This window comes from Eumetopias jubatus, unplaced genomic scaffold (assembly GCF_037043125.1).
Source record: "Eumetopias jubatus isolate StellerSeaLion01/CBP00866 unplaced genomic scaffold, mEumJub1_p1.0 scaffold_2, whole genome shotgun sequence".
Classification (NCBI taxonomy): domain Eukaryota; kingdom Metazoa; phylum Chordata; class Mammalia; order Carnivora; family Otariidae; genus Eumetopias; species Eumetopias jubatus.
The window spans coordinates 165,766,126-165,793,361 of NW_028274808.1; the positions used below are offsets into that span (position 1 = coordinate 165,766,126).

The 27,236-nt window shown below is 35.6% G+C and overlaps 1 protein-coding gene across 3 annotated transcripts; it reads left to right on the plus strand.

Moving 5' to 3' along the window:
- Positions 1–25,280, plus strand: YIPF7 (Yip1 domain family member 7). 3 transcript variants are annotated; one of them, XM_028088651.2, is made up of 6 exons: positions 1–62; positions 1,758–1,874; positions 9,955–10,113; positions 17,909–18,056; positions 22,344–22,525; positions 25,118–25,280. In XM_028088651.2, the coding sequence occupies exons 2-6, from the start codon at positions 1,759–1,761 to the stop codon at positions 25,278–25,280; spliced, it is 768 nt and encodes a 255-aa protein (XP_027944452.1). In that variant the 5' UTR covers positions 1–62; position 1,758. The 3 variants fall into 3 exon arrangements, with proteins under 3 accessions (XP_027944452.1, XP_087876991.1, XP_087876992.1); XM_088020865.1 differs by lacking the exon at positions 1–62 and adding an exon at positions 1,160–1,221; XM_088020866.1 differs by lacking the exons at positions 1–62; positions 9,955–10,113 and having other exon boundaries at positions 1,760–1,874; positions 17,911–18,056.
- Positions 25,281–27,236: the final 1,956 nt, after the last annotated feature.

Genomic DNA, 27,236 nt, shown 5'->3' on the forward strand with positions numbered 1-27,236 from the left:
TTATAAATTTCTCAAGTAAAGCTACATTGCTTGGAAGATCTTTTGATGTAAAAAATACAAAGGTATGTATCTAATCCTTCTAAAAAACTTGGCATTTAAACAAAACATGAAGCTGAGTTATGTAAGGACTCTCTTACCAATAATCACGTTACATAAAGTATTGCATGTTATGAAACCTTACTGTATTCTCCTGTGACATTACTCTGTATGCCTTATAATAACATGTTTTCATGGGCTGAGAAAGTTATGTTATTAAATTTTAAATTCTTTAAATTTTAAATTGTTAAAAGACAACATTCTCCTAGTCTTGATTTTAGTTTACATAATTCACATAATTCATAGCTACTTTCATACATGTTACTAATGAAAAGTCTTGATTTATTAAGTCAGATATATGAATTGCTGCATCTAATTTTAGAAAAGCTTTCTGTATTTCTACCGAACTAAAGAAATTTGATGTATTTGACAATTACTCGAATATTTCTGATTAATGAAGCTCTTAGGGCTAAGCTGTTTATGCAATTTCATTTGAAACTTATTATTAGTATTCCATAAATTATTATATTATGTGGATTGCTCCTCATGATTTTCAAATTCACTCCTTTGAAATAGAACGCTTTTCAAAGAAAAATAAAGATTAAAATGTTGAGTTGAATAACCGTATCTATCCACTTGAAAAGTTTCTCCATTCTGTAATTTTCATCCAAAGAGCCACTATCATCCTTTTTTTTTAAGGCTTTATTTATTTATTTGACAGAGAGAGACACAGCAAGAGAGGGAACACAAGCAGGGGGAGCGGGAGAGGGAGAAGCAGGCTTCCCGCGGAGCAGGGAGCCCGATGTGGGGCTCGATTCCAGGACCCTGGGATCATGACCTGAGCCGAAGGCAGACGCTTAACGACTGAGCCACTCAGGCGCCCCAGAACCACTATCATTTTACTATTACTTTCTTCCCCACCTTTTTCTCCTCTTAAGTCCCTCTTCCTTCCTCTGGTATTGCTGGACACTAGGTCTAAATCAAGATCACACACTCGTCTTCATTCCCTAAGAGAGTATAAACTATGTAGAGGGTGTGTATGGAAATATAAGACTCCTCCCTTAGCAAGACTGAGCCTTTCTCCCTCTGACTCAGACAGAAGCCTAGGAGCAGTGGACAAGGCATGAGAAAAAGGAAAATGTTCCAAATACATTTTAGGAATTGGAAAGTAAAACTAGGAAATTGGTTTATAGGATTTGGATGTTTTTTGTTTGTTTGTTTTGTTTTGCAGGGGGTGGGGGCCTGCTAGCACAGTTTAAAGCTCTAGGAAAAATGAAACTCAAATAGAATTATCATCAGCCATTTGCTTTCTGGCTTTGCAACATGTGTGCACGCATTTAAAGTGAGGAACTAACACTGTTTAGGGGAAGGCCTTCAAGATGTGTACCAATTTTAAAGCTTTTTCTCTTAAGATTCTGGGACTAAGGAATTTGGTGAAAAAGATTAGTTCTTTCACATCAGTTAAAGTCAATTTAGTCAATGTCACAGTCCTTGTGAGTGAAAACTTCAGAAAAGTTCATTGAAGGTACACATTTTATAAATGACTTACTAAATACATTTCCATACCCTTTCCTAATACTTAATTTAACCCATCCAAAGAATACCTTGTTCTCTAATAGGAATCCATCCATAATCACATCATCAATTAATCCTTGTAAATATCTCAAAAGAAGTTTTATTGACTCATAAATTTCTCAGTAAAAAACATTCTTATTTTTCAGGATGTCAAACTTGGGACAATTTGACTCTGATTTTTACCAATCTAATTATACTATTGATAATCAGGAGCAGAGTTCTGAAGATTCTAATGCCTATGGACATGTTTATGGATCAAGAAAGTAAGTCCTTTTATTGAAAAATATGCTTTCATTTTAAGAAGGCATGATATTTTAGCAAGGATTTCCACATTGGGAGGGCTTCTTGGGGAAAGCAAAATCTCTCCCCAGCATATCTTGCTAAAATACCCAAGAAGAAATGTCAGGAAAGGTCAGAGAAATTAATTCAGTTCACTGCAGGCCCATTTATAAGTGTGTGGCTTGTCTTCTCTTTTCAAAATACCATTTAACAAGGAGCCTGAATACAGGCCCTAGACAGAACAGAAAACATTTTCATTTTACATGATTTTTTTTGGGAAACTGCTCACAAAATAGATTTTATTTGACTAGTAAACATTTATCAAGTGCTTGCTTGTGTGTTAGGAATTAAGAAGGGTGCTACAAACCTAAAGATAAAAAAGAAGTTTATAATCTTGTCCCTCATAAAATTTAAGAATTTATGTCGGACAGTGGTAATTAAATGTGCAATTATAATACAGAGTGAAAACTCTTAAATGGAATTGAAATAAACGTATTTCAGAACGTGTTATTTATTTTGCGTTGACAAGTCAACTTGAGTTGAAAATAAAAATGACTAGAATTTAGTAATTTGCCCTTTACGAGGGTAAATAGGGCATTTAGGATAAGAAGAATTGGTTCAAGTTCAGGCTCTAGCCTTTGTGATATAGGGAAAGACTTTTAACTTCCCTGACAATCTTACACTGAAAAATAAGGACATTAATAATTCCTACTTCATGGAATTATCATGAAGAGCATTGTGCTAATGTGTAGGAGAGTATGTTTTAAAGTAAAACCGTTATGTAAATGTTGTTTTTTCCTATAACTATAGCTTGCCAAAGCAATGGACACTTTGTCATCTAAAGTCCCTTAAACTTATTTTATTTGTTTATACAGTTACTGCTTTGATGTTCTTTTGTGGGTCTAGATTGGTGAAATGTGAGAAAGGTCAGAACTTCCAACTTTCAAGATAACTGTTACTGAACCCTCACTATGTGTTAGGTACTATTGTGAACTTTATGTAAGCTAATTCATTGGATCCTCAGACAATCCTGAGATGAGGGCCAGTATTTTTCCCTGCTTTATTTATGAGAAAGCAGGGACCCAGAGAAACTAAGGAACTTTTTCGAGGACACACAGCTAATAAGAAATGGGTTTGGATTTTAGTTCAAGGTTGTTTGATTAGACCCAGTACTAGGGTGGACATATAATTTATTGTACAATCCAGACATTTGTAAGAGTAAAATGTATGCTAGTAATGATAATGTTGGTACAATAGGACTAAAACTGGGTCATCTTAGGTAAAGATGGGATGTGTGGTCACTGTTTCATTCTGACACATTTAAGCCAAATAACCACATAACAAATATTTCAAATTTATTAATTCTTGAAGTTTAGTTTTCTAAATACAGATAAGTGCACTGAAAGCTCCAGATAAAGGAGGAAAAGATAAAATAAATACAACAGGCAGTGGGAACTCTTCTGTTCCAACTATGCACAGAACAATTTGGAAATTGTTTCCACAGGCTGATCAGTCCTGAAGAAACAGGCAGATAGGTGCTGTTTTCTAGCTACTCCTGCTGAACCACTACTCAAAGGTGATAGGGAAAGGTATTGATATAGAGTATTTTTTTAAACTATAAAAGTTAAATATCTGGAGTTTTATTCCGTTCACGAACCTAGTCAATGTTGTCCAGCTTACCATAAAAATTTCCTGAAATGAAAAACAATCTATACTCTTCCCTTCCTCCCTTGCTCTCTCTCTATGAATGTTATCATTAGGCAAATTAAGATATTTTAAGAAAAATAAGACAAAAGGATAAGGCTGTAGAGACTTGGCTCAATCACTGCAGAATCTAACTATAGAAAAAGAACTTGACTTTATTTCATTTATGATTTATACTTTGGAAGGTCAAGAAAAAGTGTTTGGTGTCAGAAAAGTGTTAATCAGGCAGAGGGAGTAGTTTGGGCATTAAGGTCTTAACAGGATGATAACTCAAAATATATAATCTACAATGAAAGCTATCTAATAGGATTTTTCTGTTCTGTTCTCCTATTTTAGTGAAAGAAACCAGTCATCTTCTGTTTCTTTTCTCCCTTCCTTTCTCCAGATGGAATAAACACCTGGGTAGCATCTACAATCTACATTTTCAGATTAAACTAAATAAGAAGTCTAATAAGAGAGAAACAAAGCTTTCTCTTTATGCAGGGACTCATGGACCACAGCTTTCTCACCCTCCAACGCCCCACCCGCAAACCACCACCCAATTTTCTTTCTCCATTTGATTACACATATCAACATTGCCCAGAAATCAAGATGACAAAGAAATGGAAATTAACATAACCAAATGGGGAAAACTCAAGATTGTGTTGTATTAAGCTGATGGTCTAACCTGCTTCAGTTGCTTAGCATTTAAATCCAAGTTGTGATTTGGACACAGTAACATTTAAATTCCAACCCACACTGCAAGTCTCAGGAATTAGAAAAGGGCATATTAGCTGTGGTAGTTTTATGAGGTACATAAAATATGGAGTCAAGTCAGTGACTTACTAGTGTACATCAAACTCCAGAGACTCGATTTTTTATTCATACAGTGAATAGTTCAATTAAAATACACCCCAAATCAAAATAAGATGCTAACCATCCTGGCAAAAAACACAGGAATCCAGGGGATTGTTATAGTCAGTTAGTCTCCTTCTCTCTTGTCTCTCTCTCCACCCTCACACTCGTATATGGGAGTTTGTTTTAAAGATTTTATTTATTTATTTACTTATTTGTTGGAGAGGGAGAGAGAAAGAGAGAAATTGAGAGAGAGAGAACGCATGCACACGCATACACGCATATGCCTGTAGGAGCAGGGGAAGGTGAGGGGGCAGAGAGAGAGAGGGAGAGAATCTCAAGCAGACTCCACCCCGAGTGTGGAGCCTGACCCTGGGCTCAATCCCATGACCCTGAGATCATGACGTGAGCTGAAATGAAGTGTTGGGCTCAACCAACGGAGCCACCCAGGTGCCCCTATTGGAGCTTGTTTAAAAAGCTTGCTCAGTGGCATACTGATCTGAAAGCTGGTCGACTGTGCTTACACAAAAACAATATTGTTTTATTGTTATAAAACAATAAAAATATTTATACTTAAAAATGATGAGTTTTCTTATTTTAGAATAAACAAGAAGGAGTTTCCTCATTTGAAATAACTGTTCACTCATTCGGATGGGCACTATTTCCAATCACCTGTAGCCAGTCGTCTAGGCCATATTTTCCCACTATATTTTTCTATTTTTTTAAATGAGAAATCTATTCAAATTATTTAGAGAAAGGAATAGATACTTCTGCAGAAAAGGTGACAACAACTGGAAAACTCCCTTTGAATGTTTTCATAGGACTCTAACAAATTGAAACTGAATCCCCAGCTTTTCTGAATCCTGGGAGCTGATCTTCCTCTAGTATCTCAAACGTAGTTTTGACACTGCCTATGGCATGTAGTCACTGTGCACCTGCTGTTTCAGCCAGAATCTGGGAATGTTGTATAAGTCAGCTCCCCTGCCACCATTCCCTAAAACGCACCATCATTCAACTGATCCTGTACATTTTGTTCTTACCAGGGATATTTAAAATGTCTGATTTTACTGGCTCACCTGGAGACTGACATGGATAAAATATTTCTGAAAGTACAGACTACATTTTTTTAATCAACAGGGTATTTTGGTTGCCAATCGGTCATGCTGTTATCTCAGGCTGTTTCAGGTGATGGTGTTGCAGATTCTGAAACCCTTCCTAGTGTCAGGTTCCTGGAGGCACGCTATGTCATCTGGCTATATGTAATATATCCATACTTTGCTATTAGTTAAAATATGCAGGTGGACTTTCAATGATTTGTACTTATCTGTTGGTACATTTTTTACCACCTGATTTACACTCTAGCCCTCCATGTGACTCTGGGAGTCAGTTCATCGCCCCCATGCCTCCTGGGTCAGATTGACAAAGGAAAGCAGCATCAGGTAACCATCGTGAAGGAAGTCCAAACCGACAGTTTTGGAAGAACAAAGCTTTTAATAAAATATGTAGCTAGCGACTATGAGACAGGACACAGAAAGCATATTTCTGTAATCATAAAAATTATAACTGAGTCTTTGAACAATGATCTTCTATATTTGCTTTGGATGGTGAATGCTAGGTCCTGTTGCCTCAGAGCCTGGTAGAAACTTTTCCCCAGCTGGAGACTACACTTTATCTTAACACAACAGCATCCATCTGGAGACTTGTTGGAACCCTATAAACCCAGGTATGGGTGGTGAAAAGGGAAATACTGAAGAATTGGTGAATGTACAGAAGGTTTTTATACAGACCAGGTGTATGGCCATTGCTTTATTGCTTAGAGACAGAAGTCCTGCCATGGGTGTAGGGGAGGTTCTCCTGGTAAGAGAACACATGACTGCTGGGATGTTGTCAAAGTCAGTCTGGGTGTTCCAAGGAAACCAAAATGGTAATAAGTGAAAGATGACCAGCACAGAAGGCATATAAACTCCTGGCCTCTTACTTATGTTGTTTTCTTTGAGGAAGAGACAACTACTTACAAATGGAGAAGATGCTGTTCCAGGGTTTGTGGAAGGTGTCTAGAATGCTTTAGTGCAAGTCTCAGGAAGAAAAGGGCATACCAATACATAGCTCATGCTTATTGATCATTTTTTGCATGCCCAATACTATTCTAAATGCTTTACTTATTTCAGCCAATTTAATTTACAATAATCTTATGAGGTCCATTATTATTATTATTATCATTATCATATAGCAGACTTTTTTTTGGCTTGGGTATAATTGGTAGAAGAACCTTAAGCCCTGTTCAACTTTGATATTGACTAATACTTTTTTTTATTTGGTGCTTACTGGTTCACATTTTTTTGAGGTATAGTTGACATACAATGTTATATTAGTTTCAGGTGTACAATTTCGTAATTAGACAATTCTATACATTAATCTATGTTCATCATGATAAGTGTAGTTACTCTGTCACCATGCATTATTACAGTATTATTGACTATTTTCCCATTCTGTACTTGTCATCCCCATGACTTACTTATTTTATAACTAGAAGTTTGTACTTTTTAGTCCCCGTCACCTATTTTGTCCATCCCCCAACACTCCTTGCCTCTAGTAAACCACTAGTTTGTTCTGTGAGTTCTATTATTATTCTCATTTTACAGATGAGAAAATCAAGGCACAGATGTGAGGTAATTTGCCTAAAATTATAAAACTGGGATTTGAACACAGGCAGTCTAACTCGAGGCATGTTTGCTAACCACTGTCCTTGGTTTAGGATAAATTCTATCCTTGGACTGTTTTTACAAGCAGAAGTGTAACCCCCACAGAGTCAGGAAGCAAAAGAAGAGTAGTATGACCAAAAATGTTGCCAGTTATCCTAAAGGAATCTTTTGCAGTCATCTCAGAATTGTTCTAAGTAATTTTTACAGGAAGAGGAGATGCCTACTAACAAAGTGAATGTTTAAACTCTACCAGCCAGAGTCTGATGTTTCTTTTGGTCTAATTCAGTTGACATTTGTTTCATCTGGACTAATGTGCTGAGTTAGAGATCATCAAAATTTCAATATGCATCTTCTCATGGAGCTAATTAAGATGCTGTGTAATCAAGGAGAAGAGGAATATTTTGCTGATATACTCTGCAAAACTCCCATTACCATACGAAATATAGATATGATATAGCCTTACCATCTTAAGTATTGGGTACACTAATCTAACTCATGCAGTTGACTTTAATAGGTTAATAGTTCAGGGCTATGGGGTTGACAAAGCAATTAGTAAAGTGTTCAAGATAAATGGTTAAGAGCACACTTATGATGAGCACTGAATAATGCATAGAATTGTTAAGTCACTATATAATACACCTGAAATTAATATAACCCTGTATGTTAACTATATTGGAACTAAAATTAAAAACTTAATAAAAAAAAGAAAAAAGAAATACATGGTTAAATAAAAGTATGGTTGTTCATTGCAATTTTCAGAAAGAGGCCTAAAACCTGAGAATTGGGTTTATTTACAGAGTTTGTTGGGTAGAACTGTGGACTAATCATGTGACTATATTGGTATTGCTTAGATTTTGTTTATTGAGATGTAGTGTAGAATATTAGAGTCAACATGTACAAAGTTATACGATTAAAAAGAGAGAATTTTAATTCAGACAGTGATGGCAGGTGACCATGGTAATTTTTGTAGATAAAAGCTTTTGAGGTTTCCTTTGTTGGACAGATTTTGAAATTATACTTTCTTAAATAAGTAGTAGGAAAATTTTAATATTATGCCTCCATTATAATAAGGACAAAAGAGCCCAAGCTCCTGATGAAGAAGTTTTGCTGGATGAAGGAGAAGAGAGAGAGGAAAGAAAGAGAAAGGGATGGGATCTAGCTGGTAATGGGCGCATTTTTTTTTTTTTAATGTGTTTTTCTCTTTGCCGGGGTTGGGTCAATCACCTATGCCAAATTCCCTCCTTCATGGAAATTGCTTTGCAGGGAGTAATTGTGAAAGTTACCTTTCCTCAAGCCTGGTTAGTCAGACCTGGGCATGAGTTATGGTGACGCTAGGACAGTTTGTCAGTGAAATAGTCTTGGTTAGATGCTGCCCCATTAAGTCAACTTCATTTTCCCCTTTTTTACTTCTAGAAATGCTTACATTAAAAAAAATATGGATCAAGGGGGGCTTTTCATCAACCAACAGGCCATTCAGTTTCTTATTTATAATTAATTTCTACCAGTACTTTTGATAGTAGTTCTATTTTGCTGAGAAAAAGAAAAAAAAAAAAGGTTAGGAATATGCCTCATGGCTAAGGGAACAATAACAGTAATCAACGTATGCTGTGGAGGATTCAAGAAAGATTACACCAGGTCTTTGCCCTTAATGAGCTTATGTTTGAATTAGTGAATGATTAAATGCATATATCTTTATTTTGGTAGCTTTGTTTTCCAAGAGAAGGTTATTATGTCTGTCAGGCTTACTCAGGTAAGGGAAGTTGAATATGTTATTATTAGGCTTCATATTAAGATTAATGTTGGAAGGAAAGAATGAAAAGCCATTTTGTAAATATTTTAACACAAAGAGATCACAGGGAGCTGCAAAGTTCAGAATCCTGAGCTGTGTTTTTAGCTTAGCCTAAGGGGTTCTGATGAAAGAAACTTAAACATGTTAATAAGGAAACTCCTTATGTGTCTTCCCCTTCCTTCAGGTAAAAACAATTTAAAATGATCAAGTAACCTCATATACTTCCTTTTTTCCTTCCTTCTTTTCTCTAGCTCTAAGAAATTATGTACTGAGTGTTGTTTTCCAGCTTTCTCACACAAATGGTGAAATAAAAAAACAATAAAAATGTGGTCAAGGAAGTATCAAAGTATCATGTTTCAACAAAACTAAATTGCATATTTCAAAAGAAGGACACTAGGCCAGACGTAGAATCCTTTTAGGTACTCAAAGATAATTGGCAGTAATTGTCTGGGAATGGCCAGAGCTAGAAGGTCAATTTATGTATTTGTTTTTTCCTATGTACTGACTCTACTATTAAAACTGTGATTTTTTACTTATTGCTTCCACAGATTTATAGGGAATGTCATGTTTGATGATTGCCGCTGAAAATCAGTAAAAAAGCAACATCGTATAGTCTGAGCACTGCTCAGGCAGCTTCACTTAGGAGTCCAACACCTGAAGTATTATTTTGTGACACTGGGCAAGTCCTTCAGTCTCCATGAACCTCTGTCTCTTTATCTGTAACATGGGATTAAAACTACAGCTTTTACCTTACAGAGTATTCATTATGGGAGAAAATGTGAGGGGAAAGTTTCCAGCACATTGTACATAATCAATAAGTGTTAGCTGGTATGGATCTTCCTTCTAGAACCTTCTCATGACCAGTTACTTCATTTTTTTTAAATAACGGTAAATTTTAAGCAAGTTACTTCTTTCATGGGTAAATAACCACAAAAACTAGGAGAACTCATAGAAGGAGAATTGTAGTTTCCTTCCGCGATTGGTCATGATATCCCATTCTGAGATGTATAAAAATCACTATTTTCCTTTTTCTAGACAACAAGCCAGCGAGCAGCCTCAGCCTGTCTTTGTCCCATCAGAGATGCTCATGTCATCAGGTTGCGAGGGACAATTTTTTCAGCCAGCATCCAACCCGGATTATTATTCACAATCTTCTTACGTTGACAGTTTTGATGAAGAGCCTCCTTTGCTAGAAGATAAGTTAAGGAAGTGCTATTAGTGTGTGATCAGCTAGAAGAATAATAGCAATAATCAGCACTTAATGTGCACTGTCAGCATGCCGTGTACAGTGTTTTATGTGTGATCGTTCCATGTATAAACAAGTCTGCCAAACTAAGGTGCATAAACCATTGGAAGTTTGTCTCATGCTTGTGTGGGGAAAACTGGAAGTAGAGTGTTGCCATTGCTGTGCTATTAAACGCTGTTATTAAATGTTTCTTCGGTTTGTTAAAAGTGTGGACTCCCTGACGGTTGGGGGGGGGAGGGGGCCTAGACAACAGTGAACACATCTTTTAGCAGAGTGGTTGTATCAAAGTAACGACCCTTCCCTACCCCAGTTAATGAAGCTACTTCATAACAGCATACTGTATCTTCTGCTATGACGTCTGGGAGCCTAGCGGGTAGTTTCTCAATATTTCTTTACTGTCATGGAGGCAAACCAGTTCTTTTTCTTCCTTGGCTCAGAGGAGCCCCTTCATGTCAGCTAGGTATGGCTAAGTGGAGAGGAATATATGATTCCAGTAAATAACACTGCTGGTGGCAAGGAAACAGGTGGACCTTTGCAGCTGAAGGTCCTTCAGGGATTTCAGGGATGTTCCATTCATTGATTTTTTTTTTCTTTTTTTAATCCAGTCTACATCTGCTACTTTTGCTCTTATAGCAAATCAACATTGATGCCAGAAGCATAGGGGCTAGAAAACTAAAACTCAAGTAGATTTAAATTTAAGAGCCAAGGAGAAGTATGACTATATGAATAGTTAACAATTATGCTCTCACCCCTTTATATGTGGTCAAGTGAAAAGGGCTAGATTAAAATTCCCAATATTTTACACCAAAAGATCAGTGTTTGCCTCATATGAACAGAGCCAACCACTTGGTATTAAAACATTCTTTCTTTATGGAACACTACATCAAAAACTAATGATGTAATGTATGGTGATTAACATAACAATAAAAAATAAAAAAATAAAACATTCTTTCTTTGTCTTCAAAATTAAAAAAAAAATGAACGATTTAAACCACTCAGAAAAGCACAGAAAATTATATCATAGGATTGTTGGCTCTTTAGAAGCCAGTTAGATTTTGGGATCAGTTATCTTTAACCAATTCATTCCAGTTTGCCTCTGGATAATAATCAATAGCTGAAAATTATAACTTATCCTCATTAAACATTCTCCTTGATTCCACCAACATCTCTACTTAAAAAAACTATCAGTTTTTATACAATTTACCTATATTCAATATGGAAATTTGGCAAATAGAGAAATATATGAATAAAAATATAAAAACCACCTAAAATTTTGTCTCTATGATATGACTGCCATTAATGACTTGATGTATTTTATTCCAGATTTTATTCTATTTTTATGAATGTGTATGTATGAAATACATATATGTAAATATTTTACATAAGTGTGTATATATTTTAAGTATATATGCTTAAAAATGAAATACAATATTTTTTGAATATGTATGTATTTATGAATACTTAAAAATGAAAGTTGGATCATTCAATGGCTATGAAGTTTTATAGCTTTTTTCTAAAGATTTTATCTATTTATTTGACAGAGAGAGAGAGAGAGAGCACAGGCAGGGGAAGCAGCAGGCAGAGGGAGAGGGAGAAGCAGGGTCCCCCCCTGAGCAAGGAGTCCGGTGCTGGGCTGAATCCCAGGACCCTGGGATCATGACCTGAGCTGAAAGCAGACACTTAACTGACTGAGCCACTCAGGTGCCCCATGTTTTGTAGTTTTTAAAGTTACCTTATACTGTTAAGATCTGCCTTAGGCTAATGACTTTCAGCTCAGGTCATGATCCCAGGGTCCTGGGATCGAGCCCTGCATCGGGCTCCTTGCTCCACGGGAAGCCTGCTTCTCCCTCTCCCACTCCCCTGCTGTGTTCCCTCTCTCGCTGTGTCTCTGTCTATCAAATAAATAAATAAAATCTTTAAAAAAAGTTACCTTATACCAAAAGTATTTCTATGCATGTATTCTTTAAAGTCATTAAATATTATTTGAAAATATGATATAGAATGGCTTCATAATATTTTATTATATAAAAGTACCATAACTTAGACTCACCATAAAGGCTATTCCTTATAATAAGTAATACTTTGGTGAACATCAAAGTAAATAACTTTCATCTCTACAGAGTCTGTCCTTAGGATGGATCCATAACACTGGGATTACTGTGTCAAAAGATATTTATATTGCCAAGCTGATCTAGAAGAGCGTGATCCCCTACACCATCATAGTAGAATATGAGATGTTTTTGTTAATTGGATGGGTAAAAAGCAATACTTTGTAGTTCTTGGTTACTAGAAAAGTTATACTTTTTTTTTCATGTTTATTGACTATTCTTCTTGTTTTTCATATTCTTTGTCAGATTTCTTATTGGAATCTTAAGATTTTTTCCCTTCCTTGTTTGTTTTTAAGGATATTTATATGGTAAAGATATTTAATGATTACCTGGACTATGTATTGCAAACATTTTTTTTCCTAGATGGTGTTTGCCATCTAATTTAATAGGATATAAAAGCATATAGAAATTTTAATACTTATGTTTTCAACTCTACAATATTTTTCTTGGTAAATTTTCTTTCTGTTTGCTTTTTTGTTTAGAATATATTTCTCCAGCTCTTGGTGCTGTTTATGTCCTTTTGTACATTCTTAAATTTTTAAATTATCTTTTTGTTTTGCACTTCAATTTTTGATTCATTAAAAATTATTTTAGGTTAGAGTGTGAGGTAGGACTTAACATTTTTTTTCTTTAACGAATAACAGATTTTTCCTGTAACATTTATTGAAAATAATCTTTTCTTTTCTGCTGGTCTGAATGTCTCTATTGTGATACTCTAAACTAGAATGCATCCTCCCTAATATCTTATTAAATTCAAATAAGAAATATACTAGATTTCCCCTCCCACTTTATATAGCTTAGAGAAAATTCTTAGATTTTATTTTCTCTTTGTGATTGTCCCCACCAAATTGCTAGTGTATTAAAGATACAAGAGAGCACACCTAATATAATTTTGCATTTTGAATCTATGAAATTTCTAGATGCTTATTCAATACGTTCTTCAGGCTGGGTGAATTTGTGAAAGCCTCGAGCCTCATCTGTTTCAAAGATATGAAAAAGCCACAGGCAGGGTTCCTAGGATAAGGGGATAAATGTCATTTGCTAGTTTTTATTGAGAATACACCAAACAGGGTTATCACATTATGAAGCTATAATAATTAACATCCCTTGCACAAAAATACGCTATTTGAAAATGTGCTTCTTTATTCCTTAAATACTTTGTTGTCTAAAAGACTTATTTGGTGGTTTTATGTAAGAATGATAACTTTTGCTATTTGATTATATACAGTCAATATGTTAACAAACGTATCTTGAAGAATAATAGTCAGTTCAAGTCTGTCAAACCAGAAAAATTACTGTGATATTCAGTACTTATATTTGTAGCACAGCCTGATGTTTATATTTAAAAGGCCAGTGCCACAATTTGCATAGAAAACAAAGATATTAATTCATTTTTATATCATATATATCATATATTTTACTACCACTAGATGACAGCAAAACAATAACTTTTATATTCAAATTTCACAGCAGTTTCATCCTTTATCTTGTATAATAAGGTATTATATTAGGTTATCTACAATTAATAGATACTTATAATTTCATTTGCATACCTTGTAATAAATTTGAAAGACAAATTTTATGAAGATGTATTTTGGTAACAAACACAAAATCTTTTTTGGTATGACAATATTTAGTAGGTCTTATGTTCACTCACCATTTTCATGACTCAATGTTGAAACATGTGCAGAAATTAATTATGCCATAAAATAAGTGTTTGAAATCAGTAATAATGTCTCACAAGGCATTTTTCATTTGAGTTTCTTCAGGAATAATTATTTTGCTTTTTGAGGAAAAAAAGGTATTTTGAATTAAAGGCCACTTTGTTGTGGTAAATGTTGAAAACATATTGCTAACATAAATGTCTTAATTGAAAATAAAGTTTGAAAACAACATAAGGCTTAGGTGAAATTAGTTTAAACGTTAATATTTCCAATTTTAAAAATCTTCTGCTCTTTAAAAATCGGATTAGACATTCTGACTTCATTTTAAGCTTGTTGAACTGCTCATCTCCTCAAAGTGTATGTTCATTAAGAAATATATAACTGTACTGTGATAATAAAAAGGATCAGCATGGAAGTTGAAATGTACATGATTTACTCACTATTAACCAGTCAAATTCTTTCTTTTCAAGCTAGGGATAGCAATTGCCAACCTGGATATGAAATGAGTGAAAAAATATTCTTACTACTGCCGTGTAGACCAATGTCTGTCCAAACTTTTGAAAATGTCTCAGTCCCTGTTAGAGTTAAGACCCCTCTATGTCATGGCAGGCGTTAAAGTCCATCGGGTATTCTGTGTATAGAATGCCAGATACGCAAGATGTCAGGTGTTATGTCAGATACGCAAGATGTCAGGTGTTATGTCAGATACGCAAGATGTCAGGTGTTATGTCAGATACGCAAGATGTCAGGTGTTATGTCAGATACGCAAGATGTCAGGTGTTATGTCAGATATGCAAGATGTCAGGTGTTATATGTTACGTGTGTGGTAGCACAGGTGTTATAAAAGCAGTTGAACTATACTCTGCATCTGACCAAAGATGATCACTGAATCCTGGGAAGGGAAATTGAAGGCCTCATACAAATGATTTAGGAAAAAATCCTTCACATGGGAGAACTGGGCTCAATTAAAAAAAAATACAACTATTATGAGATTAGATACACATTGACATCCACAGCTATATGATTAAAAACAAGATTTTTGATTTTTTGTTTTTGTTTTGTTTTGTGTGTGTGTGGGGGGTGTGCCTTTATGCGGACCTCTTGCTGTTCTCCCACCTTCAGCTAACCACTTTTCTACTCTATTTCTATGAGGTTGACTCTTTTTTCTCCTTGATCTTAGATTCCACATATGATACCACACAGTATTTGTCTTTCTTTATTTATTTCAATTAACATAATGTCCTCAAAGTCCATCCATGTTGTTGCAAATGGCAGGATTTCTTTCTTTGTCATGAATGAATATTCCATCGTATGTACATCCCGCATCTTTTTTTATCTGTTCATCCACTGACAGACATTTAGGTTGTTTCCATGTCTTGGCTGTTGTGAAAAATGCTGCATTGAACTTGGGAGCTCATATAACTCTTTGATACCTTGTTTCCATTGCCTTTGGGTATATATCCAGAAGCTGGATCATATAGTAGTTCTTGTTTTTTTCTCTTTTTTCTTTTTAAACTGGCCAGGTTCAGGGCTCAGGTCATAGCCTCTGGCTGCCACCCATTGCTGCCCTGGGGACTGACCCGCACGGCTCCGTGCTAGAGCCACCATCTCTAGGAGCCCGTATCCTCCGGCAGTAAGTGGACCTGTTGTCGGCCTGGCCTGGGGAGAGCCACAGTGGGGCAGTTGGAATGCCAGAGCCCTATTATTTATTTATTTTTTAATTTTTGAGGAATCTCCATACTATTTTCCACGGTGGCTGCATGAATTTAAATTCCCACCAACAGTGCACAAGGATTCCCCTTTCCCCACATCCTCACCGATACTTATTTCTCATTTTTTGATAATAACGTTCTAATGGGTGTGAGGTGGTATCTCATTGTGGTTTTGATTTGCATTTCCCTGAGGATTAGTGATGTTGAGCACCTTTTCATGTACCTGTTGGCCATTTGCATGTCCTCTTTGGAAAAATGTCTATTCAGGTCCTCTGCCCAGTTTGTAATTGGATTGTTTGTCTTGGGGAGGAAACATGGGTTCTTGAATCAGATTCTCCAGTGTTGAAACCTATATTTTCTGCTTGTACTTCTGTGACTTTGAACAAATTCTTTATATCTCAAAACCTCAGCCATCTGATGCACAAAATAGGAATAAAATAATAGTCCTAGCCTCATTACATGTCTGTAAGACTAATGCATACAAATTTTGTAGAGCTCACAGCAGAATTCAGTGAAAACAGTAAAAAAAAAAAGACAACAACAACAAACAAAAAAACCCCATTCAATTCTTTTTAGTTGAAATGCACTGTTCTTTACAGTAGTTTATCTCTAATTATTCTGGGCCTCTGCCTTACTCTTGTTCAAATTTAAAATGATAGAAGGAGAGTAGCCAGCTTGATTATTGGTTCCTAATAAAGTCATGTTCTTCTCCTTTTTGAATGTCCTTTTTTCTACTCAAGATACATCTTAATGTTTATAGAACTGGTGAGAAAAGAAACTGATGTGGTGTTAATATTTATTTCTGTATTCAGTGGATGTCAGATGGCTGGATTTTTTAAAAAATTTTGAAACAAAAATGTAAGAGGGGCAGGATCTGGCAGAAGGGTCTGTGAGGTGGCAGTCAGAATTACTTAAAAACAAGGCATTGGGGGGGAAAATTAGGTATTTCTAAGCGAATTTGGACTCAAGGACACTGAGCCCCACTGACTTGGAATATTTTATTCTAACACCACCACTAACAAAAGGGAAACGTTAACCTGTCTCGAGAATTTAATCTTTGGGTGTACAGACTCAACCACACTAGCACTGACCTAATTAAAATATGGGCGCAAGAAAGAGCCATCCTCTTTCCCCTTTCCGGAGGTTCAGGCAGTTAGCATAGAACTGCTTTTGTCATCAGGCAGGGTGGAAATAAAATCCCAGATCTGGGCTAAATACCTTCAGTTTAGATAATACTGCTAATTAAACAATTATACCATGTTTGATATAAGTATGATATGATTTCAAAAGTGTTGCAGGATTTTCTGCCTTTAGTGCCCACAGTTCTTGGTCACGCCCACAGTTCTTGGTCACGCCGCTTCGAAGAATGAAGAGGTAGACCAGAAGAGTGGTGGGCAGCAAAGCAAAGTATAATGAGTGATAGTATAAAGCTCCTGGAGAGGGTGGGGGGCCCAAGAGGGTTGCCCTTGCAGTTTCTAAGTTCAGGGGTTTTTATGAGCTCTTTTGCAGAACTATCTTAAGCAATCAGGGTGTGCTGAGTCATGACAATCAGGGCTTTGGTCAGGTATCTGTCTACCTATTAGGTTAATGTCAACATACTGATGGTCTCTTTTTGCTGACAACTGGGGCTTATGTCTTAACTGCCCACTGCCTATGAAAATGACAGATGGTTTGTGGCTAATTGTCTTATTTTAGGATGTTTTGCAGAAGTCATTTCTGCAAAGGCTGCAAGCAGAATGCTAGTGTAGTCCTGTTTAAGCTGCAAAACAGGATGTTAGTGCTGTTTTAGCTGTCCTGACTCCATATCTTCTTGTTGAGGACCCTGGCCCTGACTGCCTAACTGTCTAACTAACTCCTAACAGTGTTATCAAGGGAAAATGGAGGAAAAGGACATATCTGAATAAGCAATAGGATGAGACTTTCAGTCTGTTAGCTACCATTTTATTTTATTTTATTTTTTATTGTAGAACATCTATTTCCCAATTTTCAACTAGATTTTAAGCTTATATTTGGTGCATAAGGAAGGGAAATTTTTCCTTGGTGTAATTATTTCTCTAAAATATTTCTTTAGTTCCTTGTTTGGGAACAACAAATTTTTTTTTCTTTTAATTAACTATATATCGCATAGAACTTTAGATTTTGAAGGTGTAACAATCAGATTAAAGTGCTAAGTAAATTGACGAGATATGTTAAATTTAAGTGAATATTATTCATGTTTATTTTTTATGTTTGTATTATTACTTTTTTTTTTCTTTTTGCAGAACTTGGAATTAATTTTGATCACATATGGCAAAAAACCTTGACCGTGTTAAACCCGCTGAAGCCAGCAGATGGCAGCATTATGAATGAAACGGACCTCACTGGGCCCATCCTGTTTTGTATTACTCTAGGAGCCACCTTGCTTCTGGTAATAGCAACAAGCACCAGATTTTAATGTGTGTCCTTTCAAGTGTCATTTTCAAAGAAGTGTTTGTTAAAACAGAAGAAAATATGTTACTTTATAAAGTGTAAATTGTTTAATTCATAACTACAGTTTTTTGGGGGTTTTTTTTGGGTGAGAGAGACATAGTTAATTGAACCGTAGTGACAAAGAGAAATGGTCCTCAAGTATTAGGACAGATAAAATATAAATGTAAGCAGAATTTCAAAAATCAAATCACCAAGTAAGTTTTCAACAAAGCAGACGATCCCTTATGTCTTTCTTGTTATTCAGAAAAGATTGTCAATCTGAAATATTTGAAGGAACACATGGAAATAGAAGCCCAAATTTTAGTTCTTGTTTTCTGTGACATTTCTGTTGTGACACCAGAGAAATCCCTTCTCTTTGCTCATCATTTTCTTTGCTGGGGTGTACCTGTAGAATATTTCCAATACTCTGTGAGGTATGAGTATGAGATGAGTCGCCTTGTTTCTGGTTAGGTTAATATAAGTACATTACTTTGCAATGATAACCAGTGATTTGTTTATTCAACCTATATATTTTTCTGTTATTTGAATTTCCTGCTTGTTATATAGGCAATTTTTCTCCCAGACTTTACCATTTGTCTTGTGTATGGGCTCCTTTCTTTCTTTAAATCTGGAGTAATGAGATTGAGTCCCCAAAGAAGTAAAGAAAAACACATTTCCACCCAAGCTAAGTTTAGAAGACATTTTAGCTCATACTTTAGAAAAATGTCTCATTTAAAGAAAAAAGAAGAAAAAGAGAAAAGTCTATGATTTTAAACCAAGGAGGTAATGACCATATGTTAAAAACTGAGGATGAAAAAGATGGTTGGGCCAGTCTGAAAAGTGTAGTTTCATTAAGGCACAAAGAGATAAACTTGACAGGAGAAAGAATACAGGAAATTAAAAATTCTAGGAAAAGCCCTTAAAATAACTGTTCAGTCCACTTCTCTGTCTCTTGGCTATCCACTTTCCATTAAGTGTTTTTTTTCCAATGTAGCTACAGTTTTCAAAAGTAGATGTAAAATGTATTTGCAACTAAATAAATTTTCACTCTTTATTTATTAATTTACTTTATACCAATCAAAATGCTGATAGCAATCTAGTTTCTGCATGATGATATGATTAATAATCACATCATATTTATCTAATACAATAGTATTTAATGATAGCATCTTATTTCTTCCTTTGAACTACAGCAAATGGAAGTACTCTGTAAATCAAACACTATATCAACTAGAGTTTTAATTTAGTCTCTAACCTCCCTTCTGTCTTTGTCACAGTAATTTGATAATCTTAGCTACACTAAGTTAATACCATGTCAATTAATCAAATAGAAACAATCAATTTAATATTTTAACCCATATTTATTTTTCAAGTGATTTCTAATATAACAACTGTTTGTTTTCTTGTAGAAAATGTTACCATTTCCTTAAAGGAAAACATTAATCCCATTAAGATCTCTTTGGGGGTGTAATGTTAGTCAGAATTATTTAAGTATCCTCTTTTTGTTTTAAGTACAAAGCAATATAGGCAAAGACCTCAACTGGAAGTGAGAAAATTGGATGTACCCTTGCCTCTAGGTATGATCTTGAAATTTTTGTTTCCTATTTCTTCATTTCTTCATTTTGAAGACAAAAAAAATGTTATGTAAGTTCCTTTCAGTTCTAAAATTTGGAGGAATATGTGAAAGTGCATATTTTCTGAAACATTTTAAGCAGACATTATCAGTTTAATTTTACCATTAGACGTGATTACTTCAGAATTGATTCTAACACATGTAGAGCAATAAGGACCAAAAAACAACAAAAAATCACCCAAGTATATACTAATGAAGTCAGATTTCACTCAGAGTGCATTTAAAGCTAAACTAACCATGCCCTGGATATCTAGAATTAAAATGTAAAAGAAAAGTTTATGGGCTGGAATATGCATTATACTAGAGAAAGGAAAACTAAATCCAAAACAATACTCAACTTGTTCATTTTCTCCAGAGGCATAAAACTTATAGTCATATACTTATCATTTTTATGATTTATGTTGACATAAGGCACGACATAATATCTTTTACTGGACTTTCTTCATGTTGAAGAAGGCAAACCAAAGAGGACAACCTCAAACAGTTAGCATAAACTTAGTTGTATTCTTGCTCTCAAAATTATTTTCACCCCCAAACAAAGATCAGTGGTTTAAAAGTATGGCTCTCTTTAATTTTTCCAGTAGATCTAAGAGTATGATCTGGAAAAGGAACGTGCATGACCAATGTAAAAGCATAATCACAAGAATAATGAGTATTTCAAATCCAGATATAGTAATAAAGCTGGTACAAGGAGGACCCGTAAAGTTTTGAGGTTAAAAAGAAATGGAACATTTCCTTTCCATTTCAGTTACAAGCCCTTTTTCAGAATTTGAAACTAATTAAAAATGGCAGTGGCCCCTGCCAAATGGAACTACAACTTAGAATGGATAAACTAACAAGAAAAGAGATGAAGAGAAAAGTCACTAACTGATATTGAAAGGGACAGTTTTACTATCAAATTAGTCTTGTCCACCCTCTGTATACCCCAACCTATTTATAAAACTGCTTGGGGTCAGGAAGGTCCAGCTCTGTGTCCTTTGGTTGTGAGGAAGTTGCCCTTCACCATTAAAACCGTCGCTACCTCAGAATTAGCCCATCCAATTAAAATATTAAGTAGGATGTTTCTCTAATCGATTAAAGTGATTTTAAATTGTCACTATTTTCCAAGTGGAGCAAACTCACCCAATAGAGCAATAACTGAAGGGATTCTTAAGCATGTCCATTAGCATTATTAGTATTATTTCACAAGATAGCCATGAGAATACAAAAGTCACTCAGTAAGAACTCGTTATGGCTAATGCAGGAGAGAATTCTGCAAGCATGGCCCAGGGACATTTTGTGAAAGGACTTGGTAGTGACCAATCTCCCCATCTATGTAGAGGAAGAAGAACTCAAACTAGCTAGACAATTTTGAACATTCAAATGGTCATAATATTCTCCATTAATTAATTGCAAAGTAAATATCTCTTTACTCTGTAAGACATAAAGACTGTACAGATAATAGCCATGAAGAAGAAAACATGACAGCTAAAAAGCTCACTCTCTGAATTTACCAGATCCTTCATTGTTTTGCATGATTCCCATGAAAAACAGAGTCCACCTATTCAATATTTATCCAGAATTTCTAATCAGCTTAATGTAAATAGAAAAACTAAATGTGTTCTTTACTGGAGCTTTGGCATCCTCAGGTAGCAAACGTTAAGATATCCCCTGTTGAAACAACAGTAATTTGTGACTTTCTCTGGGTGAGTTTAATGGGACTATTTCACCTCCCAATCCCTAGTGCCTGTGAGAGATGGCTATTCTTATGAGTCCTCAGAAAATCAGTGTTGTATCCTGAACACTACTGATTTCCCTTTAACAGTACTTCTTTTATGATTCATTACCAGTTGGTTTATATAAACCAGCTTTTCATAAGGTATGTTCAGTTAAACTGGTAATAAAAATTAAGAAAACAAAGGATTCTATGGTCAAATAAGTTTAGGATATGCTAGGTTAAGTAAGTCCCATTATTTTAAGACTTGTGAGAGCTCCTATAGATGTCCAGGATCTAATTTTAGAGCAAAACTGACTAGGTTCAAAGCCACGTTCCACCACTTAACATTATTTTATTTTTGGCAAGTTACATATTCTCTGCACCTTAGTTTCCTCATGGGTAAAATGAGTATAATAATGGTACCTATCTCATAAAGTTGTTGTGTGGATTAAATAATTTAGTACATGTGAAATGCTTAGAATAGGATCTAACAGTAAATCCTACAGATATTTGCTAACATTACTAATTTGCCTTGCAAAATCTTCAAGATGAAATTGGAATCTCTTTCATTAATTAATTAGTTCATTTAATTATTTAACAAATAGGGGGAGAAAATATATTCTTACATCTTGTACATCTAATAAGTGATCTATGATTAAAAAAAACACCTAGAAATTTTTCATCTTCTCTGTGGCACGATGTGCCCCCCAAATATAATCAGGAGTGTTTGTTTTCAGGACCCGAATTCATGCGATAGCCAGTGTTTTTTTCCAGAGCTCCCAGTCTCCTGATGACTGTACCTGAGAAAGACATGAAACAGTGCTGCGCTGATTGATTCTAAAATGCTCTCTTTTTGACGTTCCAATTTCCTCTTGATGTTTGTTGTGTGTTCACCTGTGTTCTTCCCATTGTTTCAGGCGGGAAAAGCTCAGTTTGGTTATGTGTATGGCATGAGTGCCCTAGGTTGCCTAGGAATTCACACCTTGCTAAACTTGATGAGTTCCTCAGGGGCATCTTACGGCTGCGTGGCAAGTGTCCTGGGTTACTGCCTGCTCCCCATGGTCCTCCTGTCCATCTGTGCCGTCTTCTCTTCACTGCAGTAAGTGTCTGCGTGTGCTAACGGACCCTGCATGCACAGTCCTCTCTCAAACTTGCCACACCGGGGTAACAGCTAACCTCTTTCTGCTCTTTTTGGGAATGGAATTGGGGAAACTTTGGCTATTGAAAGCTACAGACAGATTCAGGAAAGTAGGTCAGTTTTGGCTCAGGTACTGTTCCTATTTGGATGATTTAAACAATAAATTAAACCAAGTTATCTGTGAAAGTGGCACTTTGGAAGCTGTTGCCTTCTTCAATATGAACTATTGTCTGGGGTAATAGAACGACGACAGAAAATTCACTTGTTTGATTTTGGAAGAGGAAGTGCCTGGTGAACATTGGAAAATTCCTTCAGCTCCCAGGCACTCTGCCTTCTAGGTGGCAAGCAACTGTTCTTTCTCAGCTGGGCTCCTTGCAGTGAAGAATTCCCAGGAACCCTGATGAGGATATTAATGCTGGAGAACTTTATAGCATATATGCTCAGCCAGTAGATTTTTTTTTCTTTTTTACTTTCTCGGAAGTTAGGATTTGCAATTCAAAACTATTAATGAGGATCCAGTAGATATGTTTCTGTTGGGCAGTTGCCCAGGGCATATGCACGTCACTACCATGGTTTGGGGAGATTAAGTAATTACATAATCCTTTGTCCCCTACATGCTCTGAACCCAATAAACATTTGCCATCAGTGTTCATTCTTCTATATCCAAGGAGGCACAATTTGCATTTTTTTTGGATGATCCACATTTTAGGTTATTAACACTACATTGGATAGCATATTATATAAAGAATGTACCAATGTCAAAGGTAGACATTTTAGGAGAGCCTTTAAAAATTTTGTTTAGATATCTCATATAGTTTTTTTTCATAACAGTACTGAGAGTGACTTAGTTGGAAATGCTACTTTGTTTTACATGGTCTCTATTTATTTATTTATTTATTTATTTATTTATTTATTTAGCTCGAGTGGGAGGGGCAGAGGGAGAGGGAGAGGGAGAATCCCAAGCGGGTTCTTAAGCAAGCTTTTCCATTTACTGTGTTGTTTGGTACAGATATTTGACGTGTTAATACAGAATTTAGTTCTACAGCTTCTATTTTGTTAAATGCTTCTGCCAAAGAATGCTATAGTGATTTACCATCTAAAAATTTTAAGTTTAAAACATTATTTCCAGCAAAGTTAAGGCTTGTAGCATCTCAAATGACTCTAGATTATTAGGGGAAGAAAATAAAAACTAAAATGAGATTTTGAGAATCATCAGAAGTCTGGACCTTTTTTTGATATTCATTCTGAAATGATAAAGGATGATTTAGAAATCCTTTAAATTATATTAAAGGAGAGTAAATTATCCAACCTCTAAGGCTATTACACTGAAATTTCCTTTTTGGGCATATTTCTATATCATTCAAATCAATCATATATAATTTTACAGTTTTGTTCAGAAAAACCTGTATATTAGGTTGAGCTGTAAATTATTCCTGATAAATATTAATTAAACCAATGCATATCATATTTATTAGAGTGCACTTTAAATATTTTTGGCTTATTTATAATCCAAAGCATCATAAGCTATACTGTACAGTTTTTCATTTGTTTTTCTTTGGTTCAGTTATCAAAAGTAAAATTTTTGTCATTTTCACAAATAATAAACATAATTCTCAAGTTCACATTATACCAGGATCGAGTGAGACAGTGTAGTTTGATGGTGAAAGGAGCAATGTGCCATAGGAATTAAGAAATCTTGACCTAATGCCCATTTCGCTGTGTAATTTTCCTCAACTCACTTCATTGTTCTAAAGCTGGGGACTAGATATCGCGTGATCTTTCATAGATCTTATAGCTTATTTTTCTAAATAACGCATTCTTTTTTGCACATAAGGAAAGAAATTCACTCTTTACTCCCATATCTCCTCTTTTATCCCCATGGTGGCTAGATTTAACTACCTTATTTGCCCATTTCTTCTTAAAGAGCCAATTGCCTCCACAGTTATTTTTGAAGATCCCAATTTGAAAAAATCCATTCCAATATTCTAAAAATCCACAATACACCTACAAAAGGAATCTTCAGCGATGAGGTGGGAGGCCACACACATACTTGTGTTCCTTACTTGAACAGCGTCAGGCTTTGCTATCTCAGATAGAAACCTGAAAAGCAGACCTGGGAGCAGTGGGGATGAGGCCCCCTACTGGAGGGCAAGTCCAGTTATCTTTCTGCTCATACGGTGCGTCAGTTTGGGAAAATAGTGTAGGAAAATGAATCTGTAACTATTAAAGAGAACCCTAAGCATAGATTTTATAAAAGATTTTCAGGAGTTGGGATTTGAATGTTGACAGATAAGGGTAATTGCAGGTGAATTTTTGTACTCCGGTTAGTTCAAGTTTTACTGAAGTATAAAATGTTTACCTCTGATGGGGAATCTGACTTCCAAATTTTCAAGCTGGCCAAGGCCTTTGACTTCATACAGTTCTTCACCCTCATTTTGCAAACGGAGAAAGTAGTTATAAATATTGTACCAAGGACATTTGAGAGGCAGCTCTGAAACAATAATCTCCTTTTCTCTTGATATAAGGTAATCATCTCTTTTGTCTTTGCTGTAGGGGCACCTTTGGAACTGTGTTGGCTCTGGTCATCGTTGGCTGGTGTAGTCTCTCAGCTTCCAAAATCTTCAGTTCAGCCTTGAGCATGAAAGGACAACAGCTTCTTATCGCCTACCCTTGTGCCTTACTTTATGGACTTTTTGCCCTCCTAACAGTTTTCTGAAGAGTATTTGAGATGGGGTTTCAAGATTCTATTTGTTTCCTGTTCACATTATCCTGGAAATGTATTAGCATTCAGATTTGGTAATATGACTTCTGCTTTATTGCTGTTGAGAGAATAATAAGCAAAGAGATAAAACAGCACTTAAGGATGGTACTTTAATAACTTGTTTGGTTTGAATGATGTTTTGCTTTTCGGTTTGGTGCATGAAAACATTTTAAAATGCTTTAAAATAAAAGAGGGTATAGTTGTTGTACTGCTGCTGTACCCTGCTTTTCTCAATGCATCTATTTTTAAGAAATTGTAAGTAAATAAAATCACATGATGACGGTATAAAGTAAATCAATGGTGAGCCTTTTGAGAAACGTTCATGACAATTCAAGCTATGTTACATGGTTAAGGTCTCCCCGTCCAGTACCTTTGAAGAATTGCAGGGGAAGGTTACATAGGGTTTTATTTACCTGAGAGCTCAATGAACTTCCTGTTTTTCAGTTCATTTACTATAATGACTGTTCTTTTGTCCCGTTTGAACAATGCATTAACTCACCACTTTTCAAGGCTTCTTTCTAGGTTTAGATGCCATAATTCATTATTATAATTTCTTTCTTTCATATGTCCTCAGTAGCCTTACTGTTTGCTCTCTAAACATACACATGTGATGAGAGGAAATCCCAGTTGTTTCACTTTAATTATATTACTATATCTTAAATGGCTCCACAGTTCTGCCTTTTGAATCCTACCACATTATCCTACTGAACTTGCTTCACACCTTCCGAGATGATTATATCATACCACTTCACTATTCAAATCTTCAATACTCCTCCCGCATTTCTCACTGTCGGTTGATGACCTTTCTTTGCATTTTATTGAAAAATTAAAACATCCAAAGGTAAGTGCTGCATCTTCCCACCAACAGAATATATATATATATATGTATATATATATGGGTGTGGGTGGGTGGGTGGGTGTATACACACACACAAGAGTATTCTGCATTCCCTCCTGACACTGTTTCTTCACAGCCAGCCGTTCCACCTATATAACTAATATTTTCTTCTTGATATATATATAAATTCTGATTCCAATTCCTGTGTGTAGGGGTTTTTCCCACACCATCAAGCAATGCTCCAACACCAGCTGGATGCCTTCCAATTTGACTCTGTTCTTATACTATCTACCTGGATATAGTTCAGATCCCACAGGTTAAGTGCTCAGTCCACAAGTCCACTCTTGGCCCCCATTTAAGATGCCAATTGCAAGTCCAGGTTGTCACCTGTACTTCTGACCAACCAGTTATAGATTGAAGGTTCCAATGACCTCTTCCTTGGGTTTAATTAATTTGCTAGGGCAGTTCATAGAACTCAGAGAAACATTTTACTTAATAGATTGCCAGTTTATTATAAAAGGATGTAACTGAGGAACAGCCAGAAGGAAGAGATGCAAAGTATGGGGAAAAGATACAGAGCTCCTGTGCCTTCTCTAGGCGCAGCATTCTCCCAGTAACTCCCCATGTTCACCAACCCAGAAGCTTCCTGGTCCTTTTGAGTTTTTATGGAGGGTTCCATAAACACGATTAATTAAATCATTGGCCATTGCTAATTGAATTCAATCTCCAGCCTCTCTTTCCTTCCAGGAGGTTGGGGAGTGGGACTAAAAGTTCAACTCTTGGCATCCAGCCCCCAGCCTTAGGGGTTTTCCAAAAGTCACCTTCATTAACATAACAAAACACAACGTTAGGAAATTTCAAGGGTTTTAGGAGTTTTGTACCAGAAACAGGGTTGAAGACCAAATGTATATTTCATACTATAAATCACAACATCACACCTGTCACTCATAATCAGAACATAAACACGTTTCATTATCTCCTATCTGAAAATAAAAATCCTTTTATTCACTGTCACTTTCCAGTTGGGGCCCATTTCTGTAACAAAAATCTTTGAAACAGGTGTCTATTTTCTC